We start from the raw sequence: 27,448 nt of genomic DNA, 5'->3' as shown, positions 1-27,448 counted from the left end.
TTATTGGGGGCTACAGACAAGCCCACTTGCCACTTGCTTTCTAGAGAAACATCATCGGAGTAGACAGTAAGCAGACCGCCCTCTCCCAGGAGGGTGACATCTCAGGCTTGTAAAACGTTGGCTATAGAACCATGCTTGAATACCCATTCCGAAACACAGCACCACGAAGGACTGAATGTTTGGCTTTTTTCAGATTGTCTGGAATCACTACGTACAGGCATATGAGCTTCTTTAAAAAAAAAAATATGAAAGATCCCTTAGGAAAATGTCATCTGCAACTGTCGAATACTTTAAAAGTTTTTAACCAAAAATTTTCAGCATCTTCTTGGATATCTCTGTCTATCAGAAAAAAAAAATCATTTTGAGGGTTTTTTTTTGTTTGTTTGTTTCATTTTGAGGTTTTCAAATACTCTTATTATTTTAGTAATGTCCACACAACTCCTTAACTGATTGGTAAATTTTATGTATTAGTCAGAAGAGTCTATACTGGATCATAATGTATGTCCACCAAGTACTGTCACGGATATCTGCTCATTATAGGTACTCAATGACACGGGTAGTTGAGAGCTGCAATCAGTATGGTGTCATGCATGAAAAAATATGAAAGAATCTGGGAAGGTCTCACATTCCAAATTCACTTAAAAGTCATTGCCAGAACCAGGTGCATTGTACCAAACCAGAGGGAACACAAGCACACCTACCACATGCCGGAGAAGCAGGGCTGGCAATGTTTTGTGGACAGGATTCATGAATTTGTACTGTAGCTAGCAGAAAAAAGAATCAGCCTATAAGAAGTCATTACTGAAATAGTCATAGAAGAAGATTATTCCAATATGAGTCAATGAACATAAATTAAATACAAGACCTCACCAAAATTTTTATGACAAACTGTGGTCAACAGTTTCCTCACTGCCTACTGTGTTAAGTACAAAGCACTTGTACAGAGGTCATCTCAGTTCTCTGGGAAAGTAATATTTGTATTTCCCTCTTCTGTCACCGAACAATTCCTTTAAAAATTATTTTTATTAACCTGGGCTAAACTTATTTAGTATTTCATGTAGTTTAAGCACTGTTATTAAACTGGGTTCAAATTTAAGTCCAGAAAACTTGGTGCTGGTAGAGAATATTTAACAATCATTTCCTGAGCAATTTTGATAGGTAGGGTGGCATGAGAACTAATGACACGGCTTAGGCAGACAGTAAGTATCAAGCTGCTCACATTAAAAAACAAGCAGTATTAATGTTTGACAACAATATATTAGATTATCAATGCCTATAGATTAAAGCAATGATGATTTTGAATTAAGTAATAATGTTGAGAAATTACACGTACAGTGTCCTTGTAGTTGTCAGGCCTAGATAGTTAATATGGGAATTTGGAATATAAGGTCAAGCTAGACAGCACGCTTATTGACATGTTCTAACTGCAGCCTCAACCCTGGCACAAAAGATTAGTAAAATTACAGAAAAGAGGCCCATAAATGATTTCTAAAGAAATGATCAATACTGAATATCAGTTGCTCAAAGATCAGAGATTTCTGTGCCTTAGCAATATTCACCTGTTGCGTGCTCTTCAAAGACAAATCAAAAGAAACCCAGCTATAATGTACAAATGAACAAAACCTATATATTTTAATAGTATTATTTCTGCTTTGGGCTATTAGAAAATATTAGGTAAAACTGTAACTTCTAACTCAAATAGGTCTGCACTACTGAGTTAGCGCTACTATTTCCCCTGGACTTCACACGCTTGCATAATCTGCGTACTCAAATACACTTTATTTACCAGGGCATTGGAAAAATAAAGCTTCGGAGTAGAAGTTTCTTACCACATTGATCAGAAATTCAAATATCACTTAAAGTTTAAAAATATACACCATGTATATACGCATATTAATTCTAAGTGGTAAACAGACCTTAAGTAAAAATAAACAAATAAACATGTGGATACAGAAATAGCAGTACAGCAGTTTATTTTTGCACTTAATTTACACAAGACCATCACTACATGATGTCAGTGTGCAACTGTCCAGTTTTTGCATCTCTCCTCTTTAAATACACATGCTGAAGGACAAGATAAGACTAAATGCAGTCTACTTTTTCTTCAATTGGATGATTATGTAGAGAATTATAAACCATGAAACTAAATTGAGTAAATGTTGGAAGTCTGTTGCAAGCCGCACCTTGAGCCAAAAAAAAAAAAAAAAAAAAAAAAAAAAGAGAGAGAGAGAGCTAGTTAGGGGTTATAGGAGGCATATATTTAGAAACAATAAAGATAACATTAAAAAGATAACACTTAGCTAGACATTGCTGTGACATGTTGCATTACATATGTTGCATGCTTCTATGTAATATATAATATGATATATAAATATATATAATACATATATATATGATCCCTTATATATATCCGTTCATGCCTTCATAGTAGAGAGTGATTAATAATCATGGAAGAAGAAAAGGGTAAGATAATACAGCCTTCAAAGAATGATTTGCTTTATATGTATAAGTGTTTGCCTGCATGTATGTGTGTGCAGATATAGATATAGATAGATATAGATATAGATATCTATCATATGTGTGCCTGGTGTCAAGGTCAGAAAGAGGCAGACACTCTGGAACTGGTTGTAAGCCACCTTGTGCATTCTAGGAAGCTAGTGTGTGTGGGTCCTAGGCAAGAACAACGCTAACTTTTGCGTCTTTTTTTTTTCAGGCCTTGCCTCATCCTTTTGAACATCAACTAGCTGATCCCTCCCATATGCTCCACTGCTACTATTTTACTCTTTCAATCTCTTTCTTTGAAAAATATTATCCAAATTTATTTTCCCTAGCTACTAGAACATTGTGTTATCTATAACCCTTCCCATTCCACTGCTTCCCCAACCCCTGCTTGCTCACTCCAATAAAAAGCGAGAAGAGCTATCTGTTGATGTGCCTTCTGTGTGAGTTTAGTTTGTTCGTACCTGCAGGGGGAGAGGTCTTTCTGTCATGACTTTATTAGAAGTAGTCAATTTTTAATTCATATAGTTAGGTGATTAGAATCTTCCCACCCCGCTAAATGTAAATGTAAGCCTTCTATGGCTTATCTGCTGAGAGGGAATAATTAAACTGCCTTATTTCATACATAAAGCATCCCGCATAACTTTCTTTGACTTTTATGTCTTCGAACTTAAAAAGGAATTAGGAAATCTTCAAACAAGCTCTTCAAATACAAAAGTGTGGGAAGTAAAAGATCAAAGACGAGCAGCCAGCAGTCTAGCCTAATAAGCTGTATTGATCAGTAAGCTCTACATATTCTCCATCTGAAAGTTCAGTGATGAGACGCAGCAGTGGTTGACCTTAAGTGCTTCGCAGCCATGCCTGGCTCATAAGGAAAGCAAACAGAGCAGAAGATGTGCCACGAGCACGGCCAGATTCACCGTGCTGGTTGGCCTGGCTTGCTCACTAGCAATAGTTTTTGTTCTTCAGAGTCCCAGGAAGATCAAAATGACTGGAGTGTTTTAATGAATGAGAAAGAAGTAAGGGAAATTAATTTATCCCCACCATTTCTAATCAGTAGAAGCATTTGACTAAATTAGCCTATCAGCATCTCCTTTTATATAGACTGTAGTATATTATATGCTCAGATAGATACAAGTATGGTTTGTTTTTTTTGTTTTTTTTGAGACAGAGTTTTCTGTGTAGCCGTGGCCATCTTGAACTCACTTTGGAGACCAGGCTGGCCTGGAACTCACAGCAATCCACCTGCCTCTGCCTCCCTGGGTGCTGAGATTACAGGCATGTACCATCAAGACTGGTGAAGTGTGTATTTTTTATAATCACTTGTAAATTCACTCAAATAAAAACATAGATTCAACGTACCATGATATCCTCTCACATTGGCACATATAACAGCTCCAAAGAATTTCGGAAAATACTTCTGAATTCTTAAAATCACTTTTTGGCAGGCCATGGTTGGGTCGTCTCCTCCTCTCATATATTCTACAGCCTGGTAGCTAATTTAAACAGAACTGACAGCTTAATATCGGAGAACAGAATAGACACTAACTTCACATTAGGCTAGGTTGACTTCAGAAAATCTGAGACGACCATATTGTCACATTTAGCATAATTCCTATGAATGAACACGTCAGTAATTCCTGTCACAGCCTTAATACCAAGGCAAGCAAACCCTGCCACAATGTCATCTGTTCATCTCACCCACCACTGATTTCAGATGAGCACTATAATTTTTGGCTTTGGCTCAATAACTGTCACTTTAGTAATAACAGCCGGAAGTCAGAAATAGAGGGTGTATTTGCATGAGGAAGAGCTACGACCGCAGGAGGAAACACTGCAAGTGTTCAGCACATACAGCTGTACTTAGTGACTGTCCACAATGACTACACGCTCTGCTTTTCCCAGTCACTTTACTATGGCCTTGCATCAATTACGTGAACAGATCATAAGCAGTTTCTTCTTTTTTATAAGATAATGATGACTCAAGTCCATGATTGCAAGCTAACTGGTAAAACATACAAAATTAAAAAAAAAATTAAACAAAACAAAACAAAACAAAAAACGTTGCTCACAGTTCTATGAAAACCGCATGAATTGGGAAAACACACAACAAAACCCATTGCTGTCCTGATATTACATGTCTCTTTGAAGGACCTCTAAATTTTACAAAGGTAAGAAGTCACACCTTGGCAGAAAGCGCAGGAGGATGTCACCGTCCCCGGTTGCTGCAGCTGCCCCAGCTGTGTCATCAGCATAGGCCCCGGCTCCAGGTATTGGTGAGTCTCCTACACGACTTTGGGAATAGACAACATAAAAATTTAGGGTAGGAAACCAAATGTGAGCTAATCATGTTATGAACTGTTTCAAATTTAGGGCCTATTCCCACATAGCCACTGGCTACTGTTCTAAGTAAATTCTTCCTAGTATACATTTTTGCTTTTCTTTTGGATTAAGGTTTTCAAACAGCAATATTAATACATGAGTCTGTTTTCAGATAGATTTTCAGTGTAACAAAACTGAATTCTTAGAAACACGTTAAAATATTGCTTTCCCAATAGTTGGACAGATGTTGGCTTACAGAAAATGAATTATAATTAAAGCTGGAGGGATAAGCTCTAGATATTTGCTGTACACCACTATACTACATTTAATAATAATAATAATAATGTACTTTATGTATAAAACCTGCTAATGGCATAGATTTTTAAAAAGCATGTGAGACAATGCATAAGTTAGACAGCTTGGTTTAACTTTTTCACACATGTTTATATATATGAAAATATGCTGTACTCCATATATAGACATGTTTCTTTACCAATTACGTTTTTAAGCAGAAAACTTGTCATCAGTTCACCATGAGACATCACATAGATTTACAGCAACTGTTCTACTATTACACTTTTCTCAACTTCTGGAGCACCTCAACAGTTCTCATTATTTCCTGACACTGCTTCCTGTGCAATGGGCCAAACTTTTACCAGTCTCCCCTTTTAATAAACCTACTTAATGCCTTTCTTCTACTTAAAAAACAAGACAGCAACAACAAGAACAAAACGACAACTCTTCTAGCTTACCCCTGAAAACTGGCTTGGGTTCTGCCAGTTACTTTGGGGTACTATTCTGTACACAGTGAGAGCCCACATGCCAATATACACACACATATGCACACGTGAGCACCACCCTCCACTCCAGCTTTTCTTCCAGCCACTAGAAGCTGTTAACTTGACTTGTGTACTACTTGTAAACACCTCTTCCATTGGCTGTATTGGTGCACATCCTCATTCAGTCCCCAGCTCCATGATCACTTAACTGGACTGACTAACTCAGGTCCCACAGATTAACCCTTGACATCCCTGAACTGCGAAGCACCTGGCTGGGATGCTTGTTGTGGCCAGTAACATATGGTAACAGGCTTTCTTTCATGTTGATCTGAGAAGTTAGTATTTTGTTTTATATATGGCATCCTGCACAAGCCCTGGACTATAGTGCTTTACATGTGATACACATTTGAGAGGTCTGTTCTTGGGGAAACACTAACCCAGGTATTTTGAAGTTTATACCATTTGTAGATGTGCCGGCAGCAGTATGTCCCATCCTATGGATTACAACCATGCCTAGAGATAAAAACAAAACAAAACAAAACAACTTTCCTTAAGTATAGTCAAATAATGTATCAGCTGATGACTGCTGCTGTGTAGTGAGGCGGGTTGTGTTCCCTCACATTTGTAACTACATAAAGTGATGGATATTAGGAGAGGACCAAGGGCAGGTGGGAAGGTTATTAGGGGCAATGCCCAAATTAGTGAGATTAATACTAGAGACCTCAGAGAACTAGACATGCCACCTATGAACCAGAAAAAGGGACGCCAACAGACGATGAATCCACCAGTGTCTGTCTTGGAATTTTCCACATCTACAATTTTGAGAAATACATTTCTGTTGTTTATAAGTCATCCAGTCTATGGTACTGTGCTTTTACATACTGACTCCATTGAAAAAATAAAGTGTGTTCTTTTACTAACTACAGGTAGAAGAAAAGGAAAAATTAAAAATATTGAAAACTGTATCAATGATATTATGCCATAAATGTTAATGACCTGCTTTCATATTATTATTGGACAAAAATATCTCCTATTCATACTCTTCAAATACACCAGTTACTTTCAGTACCTTTTCAAAGATAATTCCCAATAAAACCACTCATTTTGATTAACAGAAATTGTCAATATTATAGCTTAGAAAAATTATAACAGTTCATTTTATTTAAGAAAACCCATAAAATAACCAAAATGTTAAATATTAATGATTTGATAATCTACATTTTAATAGTCACTGGATATTTAGTGTCTTGTATAAGTAATTACCAAACTGTATATAAATGTTAAGACAATATATATATATCTATATACACACACATACATACATATATATATTTATATACTACAAAAATGAATTTATATGTGTTTTTAAAATGTATTATATATGGATATATATGCATGTGCATATAGTAAAAAAGAGATACACATACCAAGGGGTATTTACTTGGCAGTTAAAATAATGAAAATTATCTAACTTCTAGTACATGAGTAAAAATCAATATGAATGTTGGAACATCATTAACTAAAATAATTAATAAAGTGGCAAAAAAAAGTGACCTACCAATAGTATCATGACCACGGACATCCACTTCTTTGTAGGGAATATTTCTCTGCTTTAAGAAACCAGCCGGTTTGTAGGGTCCACAGTATTTTGTAGGATCTGGGATAACGTACTATAAATGAGATTAAAGTTTTTTGGTTAAAAGGGGTGTTTTAGAAACAGGCAAATAATTGTGGATGATTGCTAATCATTAGAAAAAACTAGAAAGACATCAGTAACTCAGAGCTCAAAGTTAGCTTAATCCTGGGTGAAAATTGATGGTTCCCAAAATCAGATATTGTGGATTAGAACAAAGTGTGCAAAGAACAAGACACACATTATCCTCAGGAGAAAGGCAGATAGAAAGGTTGTTTGTTTGTTTTACATTATATATTAATCTCAAAGGAAAAGTACCCAGCCTGAACTTTACATGTCAGAATATGGGTCCCAGATGACAAATTCTGAGATTTCAAGTAAAACTTGTTTTGAAAGAATGCTTATTTTTAATCTCTTTATAAAGTGTCCAACTTTGACACAGAGGCATGGCATTGTCAGCTAATGCATTTTTCAGACCGTAAGACACACCTCTTTCCCCCAAAAGTGGGGGGGAAATTAGGGTGCACCTTATGGTCCGAATGCTGCTTTTACTATTTTTCTTGTTTTACTGCTCTAAAAACTGCTGGGTCCATCTTATAGCCAGGTGCGTCTGATAGTCTGAAAAATATGGTATAACATTCACACTTGAGAACTGCTCTCAAGTTATAACAAAAAATAAAACAACACGGCACAAAATGTCACATTTTAAGTAATTTCATGAGTTTGTGATGGAGGCTACTCATCTTCAGCTTTGTTGTGCCTGCAACCATGAGCAGGATTCCTCTGGCTGCAGCCATTTTAAGTAGCAGCCTAAGATTCTGCTAAATATTAAAAGTACAGAAATAAACCAATAAATTTATGTTGTTTGAATATACTAAAATTAAGACAATAACTGTTTTTTTCTTTTCTTTCCTTCCTTCCTTCTTTACTTCATTCCTTTCTTTGTTTCTTTCTTTCTTTTTTTATTTTTTTCCAAGACAGGGTTTCTCTGTGTAGCTCTGGCTGTCCTGGAACTCGCTCTGTACACCAGGCTGGCCCTGAATCAAAATTCCTCTTACTGCTGCCTCCCTAATGTTGGGATAAAAGGCACAGCAAGGCCAAGACAAGAACTTAATACAGTTTGAGCACCCCTTCCCTGAAACGTTTTAGACTAGAAGTGTTTTGAATTTTTTTCAGATTTTGGAATTTGTGTATGTTCCTAATGAGATAACTCACAGAAGCACCCAAGTCTAAGGACAAAATTCGTCTATGTTTTATGTCTATCTATGTAATCACTCTGAAGATAACCCATACAAGCTTTTAGTTGCATGAAGTAGTGTGGCCTTTCGCACTTTGACTTCTGCCATCATGTTAGTGCAGAAACATTTGAACTTGAGATTTTTAGTTTAGAGACGATCCTTCTATGCATACCTCATAAGACTGTGTACAAGGTTTAGACTCAGCTGTTTGACAAATTACTTATTTTCTGAACTGGATCCGGAGAACCTTGGTAATTAGGATTTAAGGAACAAAGAGATTAGGGACTAAGATATTCCATGGAAGGAATCTGTGTGGCAGAATAAAATTAATATGCTAAAGTTCCTACTAAAGAAAGTGGATCTCACTAGTAACAAACCAGACACCTAATTCTTTACGTGTTCTAGTCAAACTACCGTCAACGTACTAGATATACACGGATACCATTTAAGCAATTTTTTTTTTTAGACTGTGGATTTTGTTCCAGGAAAATACAAGTAAAGCAATGTTAATGGTGCCAGCTCCATTCTTCACAGCAAACCTTGAATTTAAAATTATTGCCAGAGAGCAAGAGTCATTAACCTTATGGGAGTGATACACGGTACATGGGCACACCCCGAGAGTCAGCTTGTGTCACTGGCTCTAGCAAGTGGCCAGGAAACTACCCAACACAGGCCAAAGAGGGCCAAAGGAGCACTTAGCATTTTCAAGAAATTTACAGAATATGACATTTAAAGATGTTTTTATTATTTTAAAGATTCACTGACAATAAGACAGGTTAATCCCTGGCAACACCCAGCCTACCTCAAAGAAGATGATGAGCATCAAAGAATCTCCTTATGGAGATGACTTCAAATGTGGCAAACAAGCCACTGGGCAAAATGTCCTCATTTCAGCCACTGATAGAATTCTGCCTAAAAATGGGCCAGCTTAGATGCAGGCAAAGTCGATGGCCAAACTCTGCCAAGACAGGGTAAACAAGTCCTCAATAGTTCCTGCCTAACAAATATGTATGTCAGATATATGAGCTCAAAGGCTGAAGATGATGCTCCAACGTTATAGAGAGTTTTGGGTGACTGTCCAGGCAGCAAACTGTCTCTCAGTTTTTTCACTTTGAAAGCTGCTAACTAACCTGTACTTACTGTTTATTCAGGTTATTAATTTTATTCTTTCTCAAGTACCTGAAGGGGTTGAAGACCTGATAGTTTAGTTTTACAATTAACCTTGGTTGTTTAGGAGTTAAGATGCTTTTAGGTCTAGAAAGATGTTTTAAGTTGATAGAGATGAGATATGATAGATATTGATTTACATTCAGAATTTTAGACTCACCAAGATTAGAAAGATGTTTCCTTCAAAGTTGCCAAATACAAATAGCCAAAATATTATGAATGTAACAGTTATATAATTGCTGATTGTTTCATGGCTCTGAAACAATCTGTATGTAGTTTATTATATATGTGTGTAATAATATAAATGCATACATAAAAAAGAATTAAACTTTAAAAAAGAAAAAAAAAAGAAATTTACTTTGTTAAGTTGAATTTATATACATACCCTCCAATAATTTGGCTGGCAATTCTGAGTAAGCCAATCCGTATGAAGAGCTTTGGAGATACCGGTAGATAAATCCTCGTTGGTGAACCCCATACTTTCAGCAAAATTGGTGGCTGGAGATGAAAGGGAAAAATCTAAGCGCATGCATTGTTTCCTAAGCAGAATACGTGTATTAGAGGCATTCTGGGTCAGCCCGTGCTCACGTGGAGAATGGAAAGACATCCTAGGAAGGTGGAGCACAAGGGCTTTCAAAGGAATTTTTGGTCATTTCTGGATTTTCAGCTTCCCTCTGTCCTTCCTATGACTGATCTCTTGGAGACCTTCAGGTTGTTTATACATTTTCTTTACTTCCACCATCTTTCCCTTCTACTTTGAAGAATTCCAGTCTTTCACAGCACACACGTCTCATCGACACAGAATTCTACTGCTTTAACTAGAGTGGCAAGGACCAAATAGGAAAACGGATTCTAAACATCAAATGTCATACTTTAGACGTAATCTATCCACTTAAACAGATACGAAATAAAACAGCAGGTTTTGAATGTAGGTCTCCTTTGCGCTCTACTTCACACTAGTTTCTAGTTTTGTTTTATTTTAATTTTATAGTGAAAATAGACAAAAAGACTAGAGCAAAATTTCAGTATAGTTTTAATAATACCTGACTCCCCTACTAAAAGCGTGTGCGTTGTATGCTCCATGACTCTCCGTGCCACTCCAATTGCGTTTTTAATTCTTACAAGGCCTCCTACTGCTCCCGCGTCCATAGCAGTGCTATAAGGCAACAATGCAGGAAGATTTACGATGGCATTTTCCATTGGTACTTGAACAGAAAAATTGCATTTCTCCAAGCAGTAATATGTGGAAAGGCTAAACTCCACCTCAGCGCAGAAGTCAAAACAACCCGTAAAGTTCATGGATTCCCACAGACAAAATTCAAGAACAAAAAGTCAATTTAGTATATATCTCAACATGTTATTTTAAACTTGGCTTTTAAAAGAGGCCTTCAGGCTTAGGTCACAGAAACCACAGCATTTGCAGATGGCAGGTAAATTATTGGGCCAGAGGTACAGTTCTGTATCCTGGGGGTTCTCACGGGCCAAAGCTACTTAGTCACTTACTTTTCTGTGATATTCGAGTATTGAGATGATGTTTTGGTTTTGTTGTTTGCTTACTCTTTGTGTTTGGAAGCAACAAGCACCATAAACAAGGGGCTCTGACCCATGGCCCACTCTTGCGTTCTTCCATCTTGCTCCGAATGTAAGCCAACCTGACACCAAAGCGCAATGACAAACAAGTCCTGAGGAGCATTCTTACCCATCCATGATCATGGCGTCCAGGGTGGTCTCCCCAAGTTCATTGGGACTTCCTCCAAAGCCTACAGTGCCATCGCACTGCTCTTTCTCGCACATAGTACAGCCATTCTCCACTGCATCCACGGCAGAACCTCCAGATACTAACGTCTGCCATGCTGTTAAATTCCAATAGGACGTAATTATACTCGTATGTCTTCTCATGAGAAGTGCAACAAGCAAAGAACAGGTTGAGATGCATTATTATTATTATTATTATTATTATTTTTTTTTTTTTTTTTTTTTTTTTTACCAGTGAAATTTTAACAAGCTATTTTATCAAATGGGACAAAAGTGCTATAAGGAAATTAGAATGACCGAGACAAAATCATATGGCTAATTACTATAAAGAGTTCAAAGATGTTTGCTCATAGTGGAAAGTGAGAATTTGGAAAACGTATCGGTAACTACTCCTTCTGTGTAACAAATGTCATCTTTAAGGGGGATAGCTGAAACTATTTGGAGACAGTTGAAAGTACTTTCAGTGACAGCCTTAAAGTTTCGTCATTTCTTTTGTGAGATAGGGTCTTGCTAATCCATGTATAGCCTAGGCATGTCTAGAAGGCTGGATCTTCCGACCACAAATTCCTGAAATTACAGGCATGTGTCACTCATTAGATTACTAAAATATGCATAACTCGTACTTTCATTGGTAACTCTTATCACGGCACGACTCATCACAATATTACAAAAGCAATCGACTGCATGTGGTCGAATTAATCTCATCCTCACGCAGCTTTTGAGGCGTTTAATAATTCTGGTTTCCAAAAGAAACTGATAGATGTGTAGTAATCCATTTAAGGCCATACAGTGTATTTCAGAGGTTGCCGGTTTCAAAAACAGACATTTTCCTGCACTGAATGCTGGAGACAGCTGTGTCCAAAGACATTTACTGTAACGGGGTTGGGGCTACAGGGTACAGCCCTAAGGAACGCTAACAATAATTTTAATTCATAAGTGACAAGGACAGGGTGGCGAGCATGGATCAAAAGTAAGTGTGTCCATAGGAAATTTAATTGTTTCCGAAACTGGAATCCAGAAGTGTATTGTGGGGTGAGTGTCACAAGAGCAAGGCAGATAAGACTGAAGGAGTAAAGCAGAAAGCCCTTGTGCCAGAGGTCAGGGTCAGTCTAAGATGCCGGAGTGGTAGGGAGAACAAAAAGAGGGCCAAGTGCAAAAGAAACTATGCAGGAAGAAGACCGGAAAGAGACCAGCATCTGCATCTGGCGCACTCCAGGATCCTGTAACCTTAGGGGCCCTGGCAGCTTCCTGCATAGAGGAGCTTGCACAGCGCAGCCTCCCACCCCGGGCTGCCGCTCCGCACCTGCTCTGGTGGCATTCTTAAAAGGCCAAGTGTTGATGACCAGGGGCAGAGGGCTGAAGCCGCGCACCAGGGCTATGTTCAGCAGGAGCGGCAGAAGAATCCAAGGCGGAGGACTCCACTTCCGCGCCATAGTAGAGGCGCCCAGCCGAGCAGTGCGAGAAAAGTCCCGGCTAGCTACGCGCCCAGCGGATCGGCGCGAGAAAGGTCTCGACCAGCTCAGACTCCCTGAACTCGTGACTCTCTTTGGTCTCATCCGGGACTCCTTTAACTCTCGCGAGATATGAGGCCCTTGGAGGAGTCTTTTTTTTTTTTTTTTTTTTTTTTTTTTCCTTTCTTTTCTAATTTGTTGCTGTGGTTCTGTAATGGTGCACAGTGTCGAGCTCTTTTCACTTTGGTTTTGCTTTGCACATACATATATACTTTTAGTACCTTTACTGCTTAGCCTGTTTGTTATTATTATTATTTTTTTTACGAACTATAGAAATGATCCCTGAAAGTATAGTCTTTAGCCTGTTTTTTAAAGGAAGATTGACCTTTTTGAAAATGAATATGTAATGATGCAACCCTGAGTTGCACAACACTAGAAACCTTAGATGCCTGATAGATACTATTTGGATTTTACATCTTTGCTTGTTTACATGTTTAAGTGTAATTTAAAGGGAAAAAGTAGGCCAGATTTACAATGTACCCTGGGATTCCTTTAAATTTTTAAATGATAACTGAATATAAGAAAAGCACTCTTGCTTAGGACCAAGTTCGTCTGAGGTATTTTTGACACATATTTTTATATCATTTCTTCACCACAGCTTTTTGTAGGACGTCCTTTAGTTACAAAATCCCTGAGCTGGAAGGAAAGGACATGCTGGGCAACTTGGAATATCCCCCGTTACCTTACCCACTGAAGCGCAGACTCCTCGCCTCCAGCCAAGAAGGCTAACTCCTTTCTTTTCTGAAGGTATCTTATTTTATCTTCATGCCTAGCACCATTAAGTACTAAATAAATGTTTGAATAAAAGGAGAAATGGGAGCTTTACACTCATGGTATTGGCTGCTCACTTTGATAGTTCAGTTGCTGCGCAGATGTGTGAGCATGGGCCAGTAATCCCACTGGGACTCGGGAATGCTTGTCCATTTACCTGAAGGAAGACATACTTTTAAAGAGCATCTATAAATCTATCCAGACTGGTAAAATATGAACTGGATGGGAGTTGTGAGGCTTGGAAAATCTTCAAGGTTCTTATTGCATGGAAACTGAATCTGCAATTTAAATAGCATAAGATAGCCTAGAATTATCCCCAGGCTGGGAAGTGCTATTAGAAAGTTAGGTGTAATTAAAAAAGAAATGAAACATGATCCTTCTATGGGGTTTTGGAGAAAGACCAAACTATTTGTGCTGTGCTAATGAGCATAAAGCCCGTGCTACCTGAGATGGGAGAGATGGATGAAACAGAATACGAAAGCAAGGAAAACACTTATTGTCTTCAGAATTAATCTTCCGTATCACCTGAGTTGTTATTTATAAGTTCAAAGAACTGAGACATTCCTTCAAAAATTATTAAAAAAAAAATAATACATAGAAAAATTGGTCTCAGTTCCTGCAGCTCATTTTTGAGCAATGTAAGTCCTTCCAGCTGAAGGAAGCAGACATTACAGAGGCAAGACAGCGAGGCAGGCAAATTTAAGGGACAAGAGAAGGGGAGGAAACTCCTCCCTCTTAGGATCTAATTTGTCTTTCCTGCAGAAAGTAAAAAAAAAAAAAAAAAATTCAAACAAACTGATAAAGCTTTTAGTCTGTAGAGATTTATGTATTTTCCTAAGGACAGCTCAAACAAGGCTGTTAAGAACAACACCTGAACAAAGTTTGCTTAGTGGGAGCAGCCTTGGGTTTTACAATATGAACACCCCTGTTTCGTCTCCAAATATAAACAATAGCCTGTACAAATCTCTAAACTTGAAGGTAATGTTACTTAAACTTTAAGTTTTTCTAAGTCTTAAAACCGTGTAGATTGTATCCATTAAGGAGTGTAATTTAGCCACATGATATGTCAGTCTCTCTTTTCCTCTCTGTCTCTGTCTGTCTCTCTGTCTCTGTCTCTCTCTGTCTCTCTCTCTCTCTCTCTTTCTCTGTCTCCCCCTCCCCCAGCCACACACACATTGTAAAAACACTGAAGCATAATTCCAATGAGAGAAACTTTCACCTGTGCTTTGAGATGGTATGCCATCCTTAATAACTCACTAACTTGGCTCAGCTGGCTCACCCTGATGTTTCTTTGCCTGGCCTCGTCAGGGTTTGGGCCTTCTACTCTATGATGGAAGGAGACCCTGGGCCCTTGGTTGCAAGCTGTATTAGGCTATGCCTTCTTCCCTTCTTCTGGGTCCACTCTTCTCCTATTCTGTGATATTAAAATCTTGTCAGAGAAAGTCATATGGTCTTGTGGTTTGACACTCACATACTCATAGAAAGAAAGAATGAAATATGTAAAGAAAGAATGAAAGAAGAAAAGCCAAATTATATTGTAACAGAAATATTGAAGGTCTCAATGTGATAACTTTCTGTGGACATATATACTTAAAATAATATTCAATCTCAAAAGATTCTACAGTATCTGGTGGCTATGTAGTGCCCATTGTAGTACTCAGGGGACTCACTGTATCAAGGCTTAGGACAATCACTACAGCTAAATCCTAAAGACATTAAATTACTTTCGATACTTGGATTCCTTCTGAATGACTATTACTTATTTTTACCTACTACTTGGAGAATAGTTTAGACCTGATATTTCTTTGTGTCTCAGTGCTGGACCCATTTGCCTGATGTACCTGTAAGTTAAAATAGACATTTGTTAATAATAAAATAGCCCACACATTTCTTAATATCTACCTCATTTTATTTCAATACTTAATTATATGTAACAGATATTATGTACTGTTACTGACTAGCTATACGATTATCTTTATTCAAGCTTAGAATGCATCACTTAGTTCTGTTTGTTAAAATGTCTGTGTTACTAAGGAAAACATTCATGTAACAATAGCTCAGGGCTCAGGACCTGGATCTTAAAACCTGGGGCAACTACACGACAGCTCCAGCCAGATCATTTAATCTTCCAGAGATAGGCTTTTCTCATGTATGCTATGGAGATAATAAGTTCATTCATACTTTAATGAACAAGGTAAGAGTTAGAAGAACACTAAAAAAAAATTAAATAATATGCTTTTGTTTTAATTAGCATTTACTGAATGTCTATCGATTCGTGTCTGGAGGGAACAACCTGTATAGAATGGAGAAATAGCCATAGGCTGGCTGGGTACGTAGAATGCATTTTAGAGTGCACAGAACTTGCCTGCATTAAGTTTGAGTTGAAAATTCTTTCTGTCCATGTTGAGTTGTCTGGTAGTTGTAAGTTTTAATGTTTATGAAGCTGGTGAATTTCTATGTTGGGAGATTTCTATGTTACTGAATTCTTCCCAGGAATAAAAAGGCCAGCAGAATCTTAATAGTTGCTACAAATATTCCCATCGTGTGTGTGTGTGTGTGTGTGTGTGTGTGTGTGTGTGTGTGTGTGTGTGTCCAAGGTCGAGAGGTGGTAATTGTGGGCACCTGCAAACTCCCCTCCTTTTCTTCTGAACCTCATGGCTTTCAATTTATCAGTCTCTAAAGGATGGAGGGTTGAGTCTTTCCTGATAGCATTTGAAGCTGTGGGTCTACAGAGGATTTAACGCTGTAGTTTGCAGGGAATCTAGGTATTTCAAATCTGAAGCTTAAAACACTAAGCCATCCCCTCTGGCTTTTTCACGGTTGCTGGGAAATCCACTTTAGTAACATGCCCATGTTTTGCTACTTGTTCAAAGCTGTAAGCGTGACTTGGCATTGAAATAATAATTTCTTTTCCAAAAGTCCCCACTGAACTATTACCTGGGTTATCTAAATACAGGCTATTTATTTGATTGGCATGTGCTCTTGTCAGTTTCAGAACCTGTAAGTAATGATTTTTGCTGGTGTCAAAGCACAGAGGTAACTGTGTTACTAATTTAAATCCATTCTTTTTTTTTTTTTTATAATCCTGGAATACTTAATGTTACCTGATTGTACATTCTTGATGTAATTAGAGTTATTATGCAGAAATGTCATCTTACTATTCTCTGAGAACAGAGTTTTCTTCTTTTCTGAGATAATATTTTTGGATTTTTTCCTTCCATACCATTTGTCAAATTGGTAGCATATTCAAATCAGACATTGCCTTTTTAACCTTTAAAGTCATCTTAATAAAGACAAATGCAGTACAATATTATGTTGGTCTTTACATGATTTTTCCTCTCAGATTAAGTTTTGTCAGGCCATTGGTATGATAATGTTGCTATACCAAGAGGCTAGTAGATCACTTTACATGGTGGACTGTGAGTGTGTGTGTGTGTGTGTGTGTGTGTGTGTGTGTGTTTTATAGCAGTTGTTCATGATGCTATGATGTCTTCGTGAAGGTTACAGGAGCTAGTTCACCATGCATAATAATGCCCACTCACTACTCTAGCAGAGGCCCAGGGCAACAGAACAGATTTCCTCTCATCTTCTTACCACTCTAAAATTCACTTTGAAATTTTAATATCACATATGTTTTTTTTAATGGAATTCAACAAAGAGTGTAAACTGTTGGAGGATGTGTTTTTGTGCACTATGTATTCACATGCTGGTTTCTGTACCCAGAGATGTGGTTGTAGTCCAGTGTTGTAGAAAGATGAATTATTCTTTCTATATTAATCAGTACAGTCAATTATTCAGGTGGTAGTTTCCTTTAACCAGCTGGCTCACCAATGACTGACACAGAGAGATTATGATTTATTATTAAGTTGTAAGCACTATACTGGGCATATACTGAGATACTCTAATCCTAGTACCTTTAAAACCCACATAAAAGCCAACCACTCACCAATTTGATGATCCAAGGGCAGCTTCTGCTTCCTCAGTCTTTCCTTACAACCTTCTGTTCACTGCCATCTTGCCTTACGGCTACTTCTCTCTCTCTCTCTGGCTAACTTCCTTCCTTCTGCTCTGCTGCTTTCTCACCTCTCTCTTCTCATCTCTTGAACTCACGCCTGGGATCGTAAAACTCCTCAGTCATAGGCTTCAACATCTTTATTTAGCCAATAAGGGATAATTGGGAACATTCCTTATCATCACATGGTTACAGGAGCTAGTTCACCATTCATAATAATGCCCATGACAGGGTGGTAACCAGATCTAAAGGCACTGAAATTAGCACTTGAAAATGCAGTTGGACCTTCCTTCAACCGTATGGCTATGGCATTGTCATTATTATGAAGCATATCCTATCTTGGTATGGTTGTAAACATTGTTTTCCATCATCTCCTGATTGGTTAAATAAACTGCTGAATAGCCAATAGCTGGGCAGGAGGTGTAAATTGAGACTTATGAATCCAGGGAGAGGGTCTCAGGTGGAAATCAGAGAGTGGCAGGAATCGCCACTGGGATGTGGATGAAGAAGAAGGCACTAGCACAAGAGACTAAGATGGCCCATTACCCAGCCATGTGGCTCTGAAGTAGGCCAGACCGCTACCAGTGTCGGTTAGAGTATTTGCTCAGGTATATTACCTGAAGCTTTTAATAAATATAAAGGTCTCTGAGCCATTATTCAGAGCAAGGGCTGGCATAGGAAAAAAAAACCCTTTTATTTTATAGTAATCCTCCAAAGTAATAATGTCTTGCAGTATATTCTTATTAAATTATATTCATTGGTTGATCATAGTTTAAGTGAGAAAATGAGCGTAACTATGAATGCATGTATCTTATATGTAAATTATGCAGATAATTTGTTCTTCTCCAGTGGCTCATGTAATGATTTAAAGGCAAGATTAATTTACACATGACTCACTATATTTGTGTTTTAGAAATGCCACTTACCATTTCGAATTCCTTTAGTTCTGGAATCTTCCATCAACTTTATGTGTTTTCAGTTGCAAATACCACTAGAATGGAAGATGGCCTCGAGCAATAGGTTTTTACCTTTTTCTTTTTTCTTTTTTTTTTCCAAGTAAGAGAGCTGCTTTAATATATCAGAGCTTACTTGTTCCTTTCTGGTCATATAAACTTAATGGGTTCTCCCGACCCACAGCCACATTCCAGACAAGGAATGGGGAAAGGCCACACTTCTCTTTTTTTGTCAGATAAGTACAAGAATTTCCAGAATATTATTTTATTCTCACTGGTGAGAGATATCATTTGTTCTTTTCAGGAAAAAAAAAACCCTATAGTTTTTTTTTCATTTTTTTTTCTCTTTTTATTACTAATTTATAGGAATTTTACCTTACTTTTGAGTCAGTATAGACACTATAGGAGGACACATACAGAAACAGAAGCTTGGATGCACAAGCAATCATGAGAATTTATGCACTGAAATTTCTAGAAACTTGTTAAACAACTTTGAACTTCATCCGAGTGTAAATTTAGACTATGAATCAATCTTATTTAGATCCAAAGAACCAAAGAAATCTCCTTCATCTTCAGAATTATGACTGTGGTGCTCAGTGGGTGAGTGAAAAGAAAATGGCAATTCTCCCTTGGAGATAAGGTGGCAATTTTTGAGAAGAAGAGATTAAAGGAAAATGGAGGAATTAATGCCTGATAGTCTGGATCTTCTCTCGGAGTAGTAAAAACCACCTGCCAACCCTGCAGTAAGCTTTTGAATGGAATTGGTGACTGGAAGTTAGTGAGGGATTTTAGAAGATTTATTATGGGATGTCTCATAAAAATGAGCAGGAAGTAACAAAATAAACAGCGGAGCAAGAATGAAGATTCATTTGAACCCAGGTAGGCTGCTAGCGAGGAATGCTAATCAACCACGCTTTTACCATTCCAGAGTGTCATCTTAAAACAACTAAATTATAACCCAACAAGTGAAAGCTGCAGAGGGAATCCGGTTGTCTGATGGGAAGTATTTCTATGTTGCTGTTAGTGGCAAAGTGTAGGCAAGGGAGTTGGGAGATTACAATATATGATGGCAGTGTTTTTATACACCACAGACTGTCATTATTGTTTCCTAGGTCCCAAAGCAAGGCCCAGACCAAAAATGAGAAAGATGACTTTTACAATAAAAGTAGCCCTACCCTCAGAAAGCCCAGGAGTTATTGCCAGCCTTCTTTTATCCCTGCTTTTTCTTCTTTCCCTCTCTCTCTCTCTTTGCAGCTCTTCTCCCTTTCTCTCAATTTCTCAATATTTCTTTTTGGCCAGTGTTTCTCCTCCACAGCCCTTTCTTCTTCTCCCTTGCTTTCCTGTTCCCTATTCCTCTTTTACACAGCTCTACTTCCTTAGTTTTCAAAGTAGACACTAGATGCCTAGTTTACATTAAGAGTGTTTTCATGTTAGAGATGCAGTAGTGAAACAAACACATATTATGTTGAAGGATGTGTGTGTGTGTGTGTGTGTGTGTGTGTGTGTGTGTGTGTGTGTGTGTGTGTGTGTGCATACATATGTGTATGTGTATTGTGAGCCATGCATTAGTCACCAAGGCTTAGCTAGCTATTTATATTGGACATCCTGACTAGACAGAGTTTAATGAGACTTGGGGTAAGGAATACAATTTTGGCTTTGGATACAAAAATGTCTTTGGAGCTGTCCCGTTCCTTTGTCTTCTGAGAGTACAGCCAGTGTTGCTCACAGCAACTCAAAAGATATCAGTAGATGGAATTGCTGGTGATGAGCCATAGCTTTGTAAAAATCAGAGCCTAGTCTCCTTCTTCATTCTTGGTGTCTTTCTCTAAAGAGGAAAAAATCATATTCCTTCCTGGATGAGATGAATGATTAATGACTAAGTCAGCTGCAGTGAATGAATACAAAGCAAAGAGCTATGAAATATCAGGGGAAGACATTCGTTTAGTCTTCTATCTTTCCTTTTTGATATAAGGAATGTGGGGTGTCTTTGACCCTAACAGAGGCCTTCTCCCTCAACTCAAGTGGGCTTTAACTTGGAAATTGGACTGTTAGATCCTCACAACCACACAGAGAACTTCCACCATATGATGACCTCTGGGTTCTTGTTTCATAATTTTGAGGAATGAAATCCACTGACCCTAGAGGATCAAGGTTAGAAAGAAGTATTTTATTACAGGGAGTTCAAGAGGGAGAAACAAGGCAGGGCTCCCTTACCACTGGAGCAGGTCTGAGGATTGGGGGTACCACCTCGCTGCTGGCCTGGGAGATTTTTATAGGCCAGTGGCGGAAACTGAGCCAAGGAATGGAAGAGCGGTGAGCTGGTCCGGCCAGCTGGCAGTCCCATGAGGTTTTCCTTGTAGGTTTCAGCCATGTCGTTACGTAGAAGCTTCCAGGCAGGGAATAACAAGAAACCAGTAGCCAGAAACTGTCTCCTGGCATTTCTGACTTCCAGGCAGGATATTTCTAGAATGGCTGCCTTGGAGTCTCTGCTCTATCTGCACTATTTCTGTCACTTTCAAATTGGCTTTTCTACTCCTTGACAGTGAGTAGCTTCATTGATAAACAATTTGGAGAGGCTACACCAGGTAAGACACCCTCACTTGCATTTCCCCCTTTTGGAGTTTGAGCTGCCAGATGATGTGGGTTGTTTGTTTTTTTTGTTTGTTTGTTTTTTTGTTTTTGTTTTGTTTTGTTTTGTCTTTCATAAATAGGTACATTTATCAAATTCTAGAATTGGACCTGTAAGTCCATTTAAACCTCAAAGTGAAGGATAGGCCCTGCCTTAGCTGTTATTAATTGTGAAAGGATATTCAGACTTAAGCATGCACACCTTGATTCATATGTTAAAATATTCAGGACACTGGTGAGGGCGTGGAGTGTTGTCTTTCTCCCTGGGGGAGGTGGGTTACAAACAGTGATGCCCACACCACCTTCCATTTCAAAGATGTGAAGTTGTTTACAGAAAACATTCTACACACAATTACATCCAAGGCTGCCACTTTGCACATGAAAGAATAGAACTTATAGAACTTATTAGTTATTTTTTTGTCCTGTCTACTCACTAGTAACTCCTAATTACTAAAAGTAGCAGCGAGATACGCTTTCATTTATGAGAGAAGGTCTTACTATAAAATACAATTTTCCCTTTACATCTATGCCAACTTTGAATCCATAGGAGGATAAGCTTTCATTGCATCACTAGGGTAGTGCATACATTCATCAAAGTTTGAGCAGCTGCATAGGGAACCTCTGTCAAGTTGTAAAATAGAAAACGTGCCACTCTATATTTCATTAAGACCTTGCACACATACTCATCCATCTTACATTTGAAATGTGTCAATTTTTCATGTGTCTGAAATATATTCAAATATATTTTTTTTGAGAGTTAACCTTCATAAAGGTGTCTTTTTTTTTTAAGTGCTGAAATTTAATGTTAGTTATGTTTGTTGGTCCGATGATATCCACAGCAATTCAACTAAGAAAGGAACAGTAACATCCCAACGCTGTAGGGATATGTCTACACCAGCTGCTTTCTACCAAGCACCTTTTAATTCCTCCATCCTGGCAGAAAGCATTATCTATTAATTATCACAGAATTTTAAGAGTCCACTGCTTCAGAATGGAGACTGTTGTTCTGGTTTTTATGGGAAGGAAAAGTCTCACATGGTGGGTACCCAGGAGATCCATTACCGACAAAGTAATGCAATATGGATGGCACTGGAGTGTTTCCATGTGGCTGTAAACTCTCATCTCTAGCCAAGACCCATCAGCACAAATAGAACCAATGTGAATTACTATTGAGGCTGCACATTCACTATTAAGAGCAACTGTGCAATCTAGTTTTCAAGACCAGTGCTACCCAAGCACATTTTTCTATATTACATAATGTTATCATTTAAATATTGTCATTCAAATGTGAAGACCAGCTGTGCATATCAGGACACAGCTGTTGGGTTGAGGTGAAGATAAGCCATCTGGTGCTTGGTTCTGGGTGGTTAAATTCCAGCCGGGGGATTTAACTTCATATCCAGCTGTGATAAAGTAAATTGAAGGCTGCATATTATTCCTCAGAAATCACTCCCTTGGGATCCTTCTCAGACATAAATTTTAACCAGAGGTGTCATTGATTGGTTTTACACTTTCAATTACAGCATTTGCCAAAATAAAACCAAATGGGAAAAACTGCAGTCATTTCATTCTTTTTCTATAAAGATAAAATAAAATAAAATAAAAAACAGACTTAAGGACAATGAAGATTTCCAGTTTTTCTCAAATTATGTATGTACAGGAAGTATCTGTAGTAAATTTGCCTGGCTTTTCACATTGCTCATAATGATGACAAGAAAAATCAGATGATCTATAAAGGCTGAGTGAAAAGAGCAAAGGTGGCAGTTAGCTTGGCTCCCCCAATTTGTTATGTCTGTTGGTGTGTGAAGTATATGTCAACAGGATTTTTACCACAGTTATCTATGTACAGTGACATGCCCGTTTTCAGTTCCTTTGGCATGGAGAAATCAAAGGACAGTTTTGAAAACTCTGCCTCAGCTTTTTTTTGTATCAAGTGCTGAGGAGTTAGAAAGCTGTTTATCTCGTCCAGTGTCCTCAGGCATGTCTATCGCTCTTCTACTATACAAATCGATACTCATTTTAAATAGAGCCTAAGAAGCAGACTGTTACTATAACTTACTGTAATATTATGGCTAGGAACTGATATATACATATGTGTGTCTGAAGCAGATGACACTAGCACACATCAGCTGATAGGATCCATCTTGTACCCAAATACTCGTGAGTGTTGAACACTAGTGCTATCCTTGATTTGTTACCTTTTACTCATCCATCATAGGACGCATTTGTCATATGTGTGCCTATGTAAGTATGCTCATATTATGTGTATAATTTGTCGAACTGGTGTGTATCCAAATTCACTCATGTGCCCACTCCCTCCATGGAAGTCTGCAGCATTTCCAATAGCTTTCTTTAGTCAACTTCTATTCCTTGCCAAGGAAGTATAAATCCTATCATCACAGACTCCATTGCCTGACCTTGAACTTTATGCAAATGGAACCATAGCTTTCATTGTTCTGTAAATATGTTTAGGCTGGTCTGCATGGATGCATATGTCTGCAGTTCTCTCCATTTCTTCGTCTCTTTATGTATTATTCTTGTTTTCTGTAGATTTCAGCATGCTTTTCTGTAATGAGGACACTGCCAGGCCATTGCTCTCTATTAACGTATGCCGCGTTAAGGAACATTTGTTCGTTTTATTGAAAGGGGGTTAACAGACATTAGAAATTGTGTGTGTGGCCTGAGGAGATGGCTCAACAGGTAAGAGTGTTTGCTGTGCAAGCATGAGGAGCTGAATTTGAATTCTCAACACGTGCATGAAAGGCAGGCATATCAGTGTGTGTCTAATCCCAGCGTTATGAGGAGGGAGCTGGCTGGATGCCAGGATCTCACTTGCTAGCCACGAAGTCAAAATAGTTCCAATAGGTTCAGTGAGAGACGTTGCCTCAAGGGAATAAAGTGGAGAAATAAGCCCCATTTCTGTTTTCTTCACAATACACGAGTATATATACCTCCATAAGCACCCTTTTGTATATATTAAACATGCACACATACACACACACACACACACACACACACACACACACACACACACACACACACACACGGGCCTCGGGTGGGGAGAGAAAGTGCGAGGAATGACTCCTTGTTAAGAGTTTCATTGTTCATTTTGTTGTTACTCTGTCTCTTCCTTGCCAAGAAAACAAATGAAGTGCAAGTGACAATTTGGTAATATATAAGAGAACTTTGCCATTGGTAGAAATTATATAAGATTATATAATTATATAAAATAACAAGTTTACCATAAGTCCTCCCATATTCTGTGTTCCTGAAATCATATTACAAAGGAGCTGGGATTATTTCTCCCATTACCTGCAGCAATTTCTGGTACGTGTCACACACACACAAAACCTGAAAAACTAACCAGACAAACAAAACAAATAATCATTAAGACCTCAGAAGCATGCAGAATTCTATCATACAATGATCTCTGAGAGAGAACGGTATGCTCTGCATTTTCCAACATCTTGCATCAGAGAAAGCTATAGGCCTGTTTATTTGTGAATTTGATGAGATCTAATGAGTTGACAGTAGTTTGTGTTTTGGTCTCTACTTCATAGCTGTGGTAGTTTCAAATTGAGGAAAAAAAATCAAAACCCAACTCAAAGTGGCAGCATATTGTACCAAATTGATCAGAGTGAAGGCTTTCAGTCACCTGTGGTTTTCTCTCTTCCAACCAATCTTTTTTTAAACCATTCAGATACACAGTGTAATTATCAAACATTCTTCTATGATATTTTAATCTTAGTGAAAAGTTAAATATAACTTTGTATAAAATAATAAATTAATACTATTATGTTTATTTTTAGTTTTTATTTCTTAAACTTTGCCCATAATCTCACCAAGAATTTATTTTGTCTTATCATAATCATATGAAATATTGTTATATAGGTAAATAGACAGATACCCATTCATTTATATAGTATATTTTTAATAATGAAATATTCTCATATACTTATAATTAAATCACAGTTGGAAACTAAATCTCAATATTTAGTTCCAGTTATATTTTAATATGATATATACATATATATATATGTATTAGTCCACTTTTTTATTTCTTTCTTTTACATATACATTTAGATTATTATACATATATAAAATAAGCTACATGATACATACAGCAAGAAGAACCAGAGAACAATAGGGAATTATATTCATGTTGCATTCATAGTGTTTTGGCTGTTTGCATTTGGTAAACTTGAAGAAAACATTTTCCTATCTTAGTGAGTCTAAAATTCTGAAGGTAACTCAATCTCTATCATATCTCATCTTTATCAACTTAAAACATCTATCTAGACCTAAAGACATCTTCACTCCTAAACAACCAAGCTTAATTGTAAAACTAAACTATTTGGTCTTCAACCCCATCAGAGACTTGAGAAAGAGTGAAATTAATTATCTGAGTAAACAGGAAGTGCAGGTTAGCAGCTTCCAAATTAAAAGAAAATGACAGAGATAGTTTGCCTGGAGAGTCACCCATAACTCTAAAAGTTTGGAGCATCATCTTCAGCCTTCTGGCTCAATATATCTTATAGACAAATTTGTGAGGGAGGTACAATTGAGGACATGCTTTCCCCGTCTTGGCAGTTTGGCCATCGACTCTGCCTGCATCCAAGCTCATCAAGTTTTAGGCAGAATTCTGTCAGTGGTCAAAATGAGAATATTTTGCCCAGTGGTTGGTTTGCCATATTTGAAGCCATCTTCATGAGGAGGTTTTGATACTCATCATCACCTTTGTTGTAGGCTGGGTGTTGCCAGGATTTAACCTGTCTTCTTGTCAAATAATCATTAAAACAATATAAACAACTTTAAGTGCCATATTCTGTAGGACTCTGAGGTTTTTTGAACACCTTATCAAACTATTTTTCCTTACCTGTTTATAGAATCATACTAACTGTTACATCTGGGATGTATATTCTTATGATGTAAATAGACTAGTAATTGAAATGACCACGATTTGATCACTTGACAATTAACTTGTCTAACTTACTTTTCCTAAACAGCCTGCAGTAGGATTTTCAAAGTAAACTGTGTATTCTATTTGAGTGGTATGGGTACAATACCTCATATTAGAGTAGAAATATATATATATATATGTACATATATATATTAGAAATATATATATAATGTGGGAGAAGAATAATCTTAAATTTGAATTCTATATCAGCATATGAAAATTAAATGCGTTTTGCATAAATATACAAATTTCTATACCAATGAGTTAAAAATAACCTTGTGAGAACAGTTAAGGCCCTAAGTTAAGGGGTCGATTCAATAATCTACTTTTTGTCTTATCATCCCCATATATTTCTATATTCCCTCTCCTTTCTTTTCAGCTCCTATCTTCAAACTTAAGAAAGAAAGATAAAGGAAAAGAGAGATAACACTGAGTCCAACCTTCTTTTCTCTCTGGATAAGAACAATAGTAACTTATAACCAACTCCCAATGAAAATAAACATCTAAAGCCTAAGAAAGTAACTAAAAACCTACCCACCCCCTTAAGGGAAATGGGGTGTCATTTTCTTAGGGTTTCTTCTGGCTAATTTGGGCCAAATAATACATTTGTAGAGGCCCAAATAAAATTGGGAAAAATGGTTAGACAAGGTAGGAATATCTTTGTGGTCCACCTTCTAAATGTTGAGAACTTGCAGGCTTAGTAAAAGTCCTGTGTTTGACAGTCTGAAATGCTGGACCAAATGGGACCAGAAACTTTCTTCATAGCTATCTTGGGGGCTCTCCTGTTCTGATGGAGAACAGCAACTGAAGCACTTGGTGCTGGAACATGAAGGATATAAGATGTCAGCTTCTAGCATGCTGAAAGAAATGAATCCTATCAGGGTCTGGCCCAGCTTCAAAGTCCAATTCTTTTGTTCTGAAAACATATAATTTCTCACAAGCATTATACTATCCTAAAATTATAAGTGTGTGAGATGTGCAAGGTGTACATAGCAGTTAAGGCTAGTTCTCTGCTCTTTGCATGAGCAGAAGAAAGACATCTGTAAATCTTCATTCATACCATATGAGGAATAGTCCTAAGTCTCATATATTCTGTAACCAATAAGAAGCATTGACTATGCATAGACACTCGTGTCTCAGCCTGTCTCAGAGCTATTCCTGTGTAGTGGGATTAGGAATATAAATTACCTGCTTGTTCTGCAGTTTTAATTTTTTTTACA

The 27,448-nt window shown here is 37.6% G+C and overlaps 1 protein-coding gene and 1 long non-coding RNA gene across 2 annotated transcripts in view; one reads left to right on the top strand and one right to left on the bottom strand.

Annotated features, from left to right (window-relative positions):
- Positions 1-1,956: 1,956 nt before the first annotated feature.
- Positions 1,957-12,901, bottom strand: AGA (aspartylglucosaminidase). The gene is made up of 9 exons (XM_084759684.1): positions 12,697-12,901; positions 11,338-11,491; positions 10,682-10,794; positions 10,024-10,136; positions 7,159-7,270; positions 6,038-6,113; positions 4,685-4,792; positions 3,862-3,995; positions 1,957-2,183 (listed from the first exon to the last, which is right to left on the bottom strand). Exons 1-9 carry the CDS (start codon positions 12,824-12,826, stop codon positions 2,083-2,085), a joined length of 1,041 nt encoding a protein of 346 aa, XP_084615810.1. The 5' UTR covers positions 12,827-12,901; the 3' UTR covers positions 1,957-2,082.
- Positions 12,902-13,050: 149 nt separating this feature from the next.
- The window catches only part of LOC311584944, a 185,463-nt gene continuing 171,065 nt past the window's right edge, over positions 13,051-27,448 (top strand). The window contains exon 1 of the long non-coding RNA XR_014775045.1: positions 13,051-13,651. This is a non-coding gene — a long non-coding RNA (uncharacterized lncRNA). The remainder of the gene's footprint in view (positions 13,652-27,448) is intronic.

This window comes from Acomys minous, assembly GCF_964271855.1.
Source record: "Acomys minous genome assembly, chromosome: 15".
In the NCBI taxonomy this organism is placed as follows: Eukaryota; Metazoa; Chordata; class Mammalia; order Rodentia; family Muridae; genus Acomys; species Acomys minous.
Note: the sequence above shows the minus strand (reverse complement) of the source record. Positions and strands in the feature narration are given on the sequence as shown.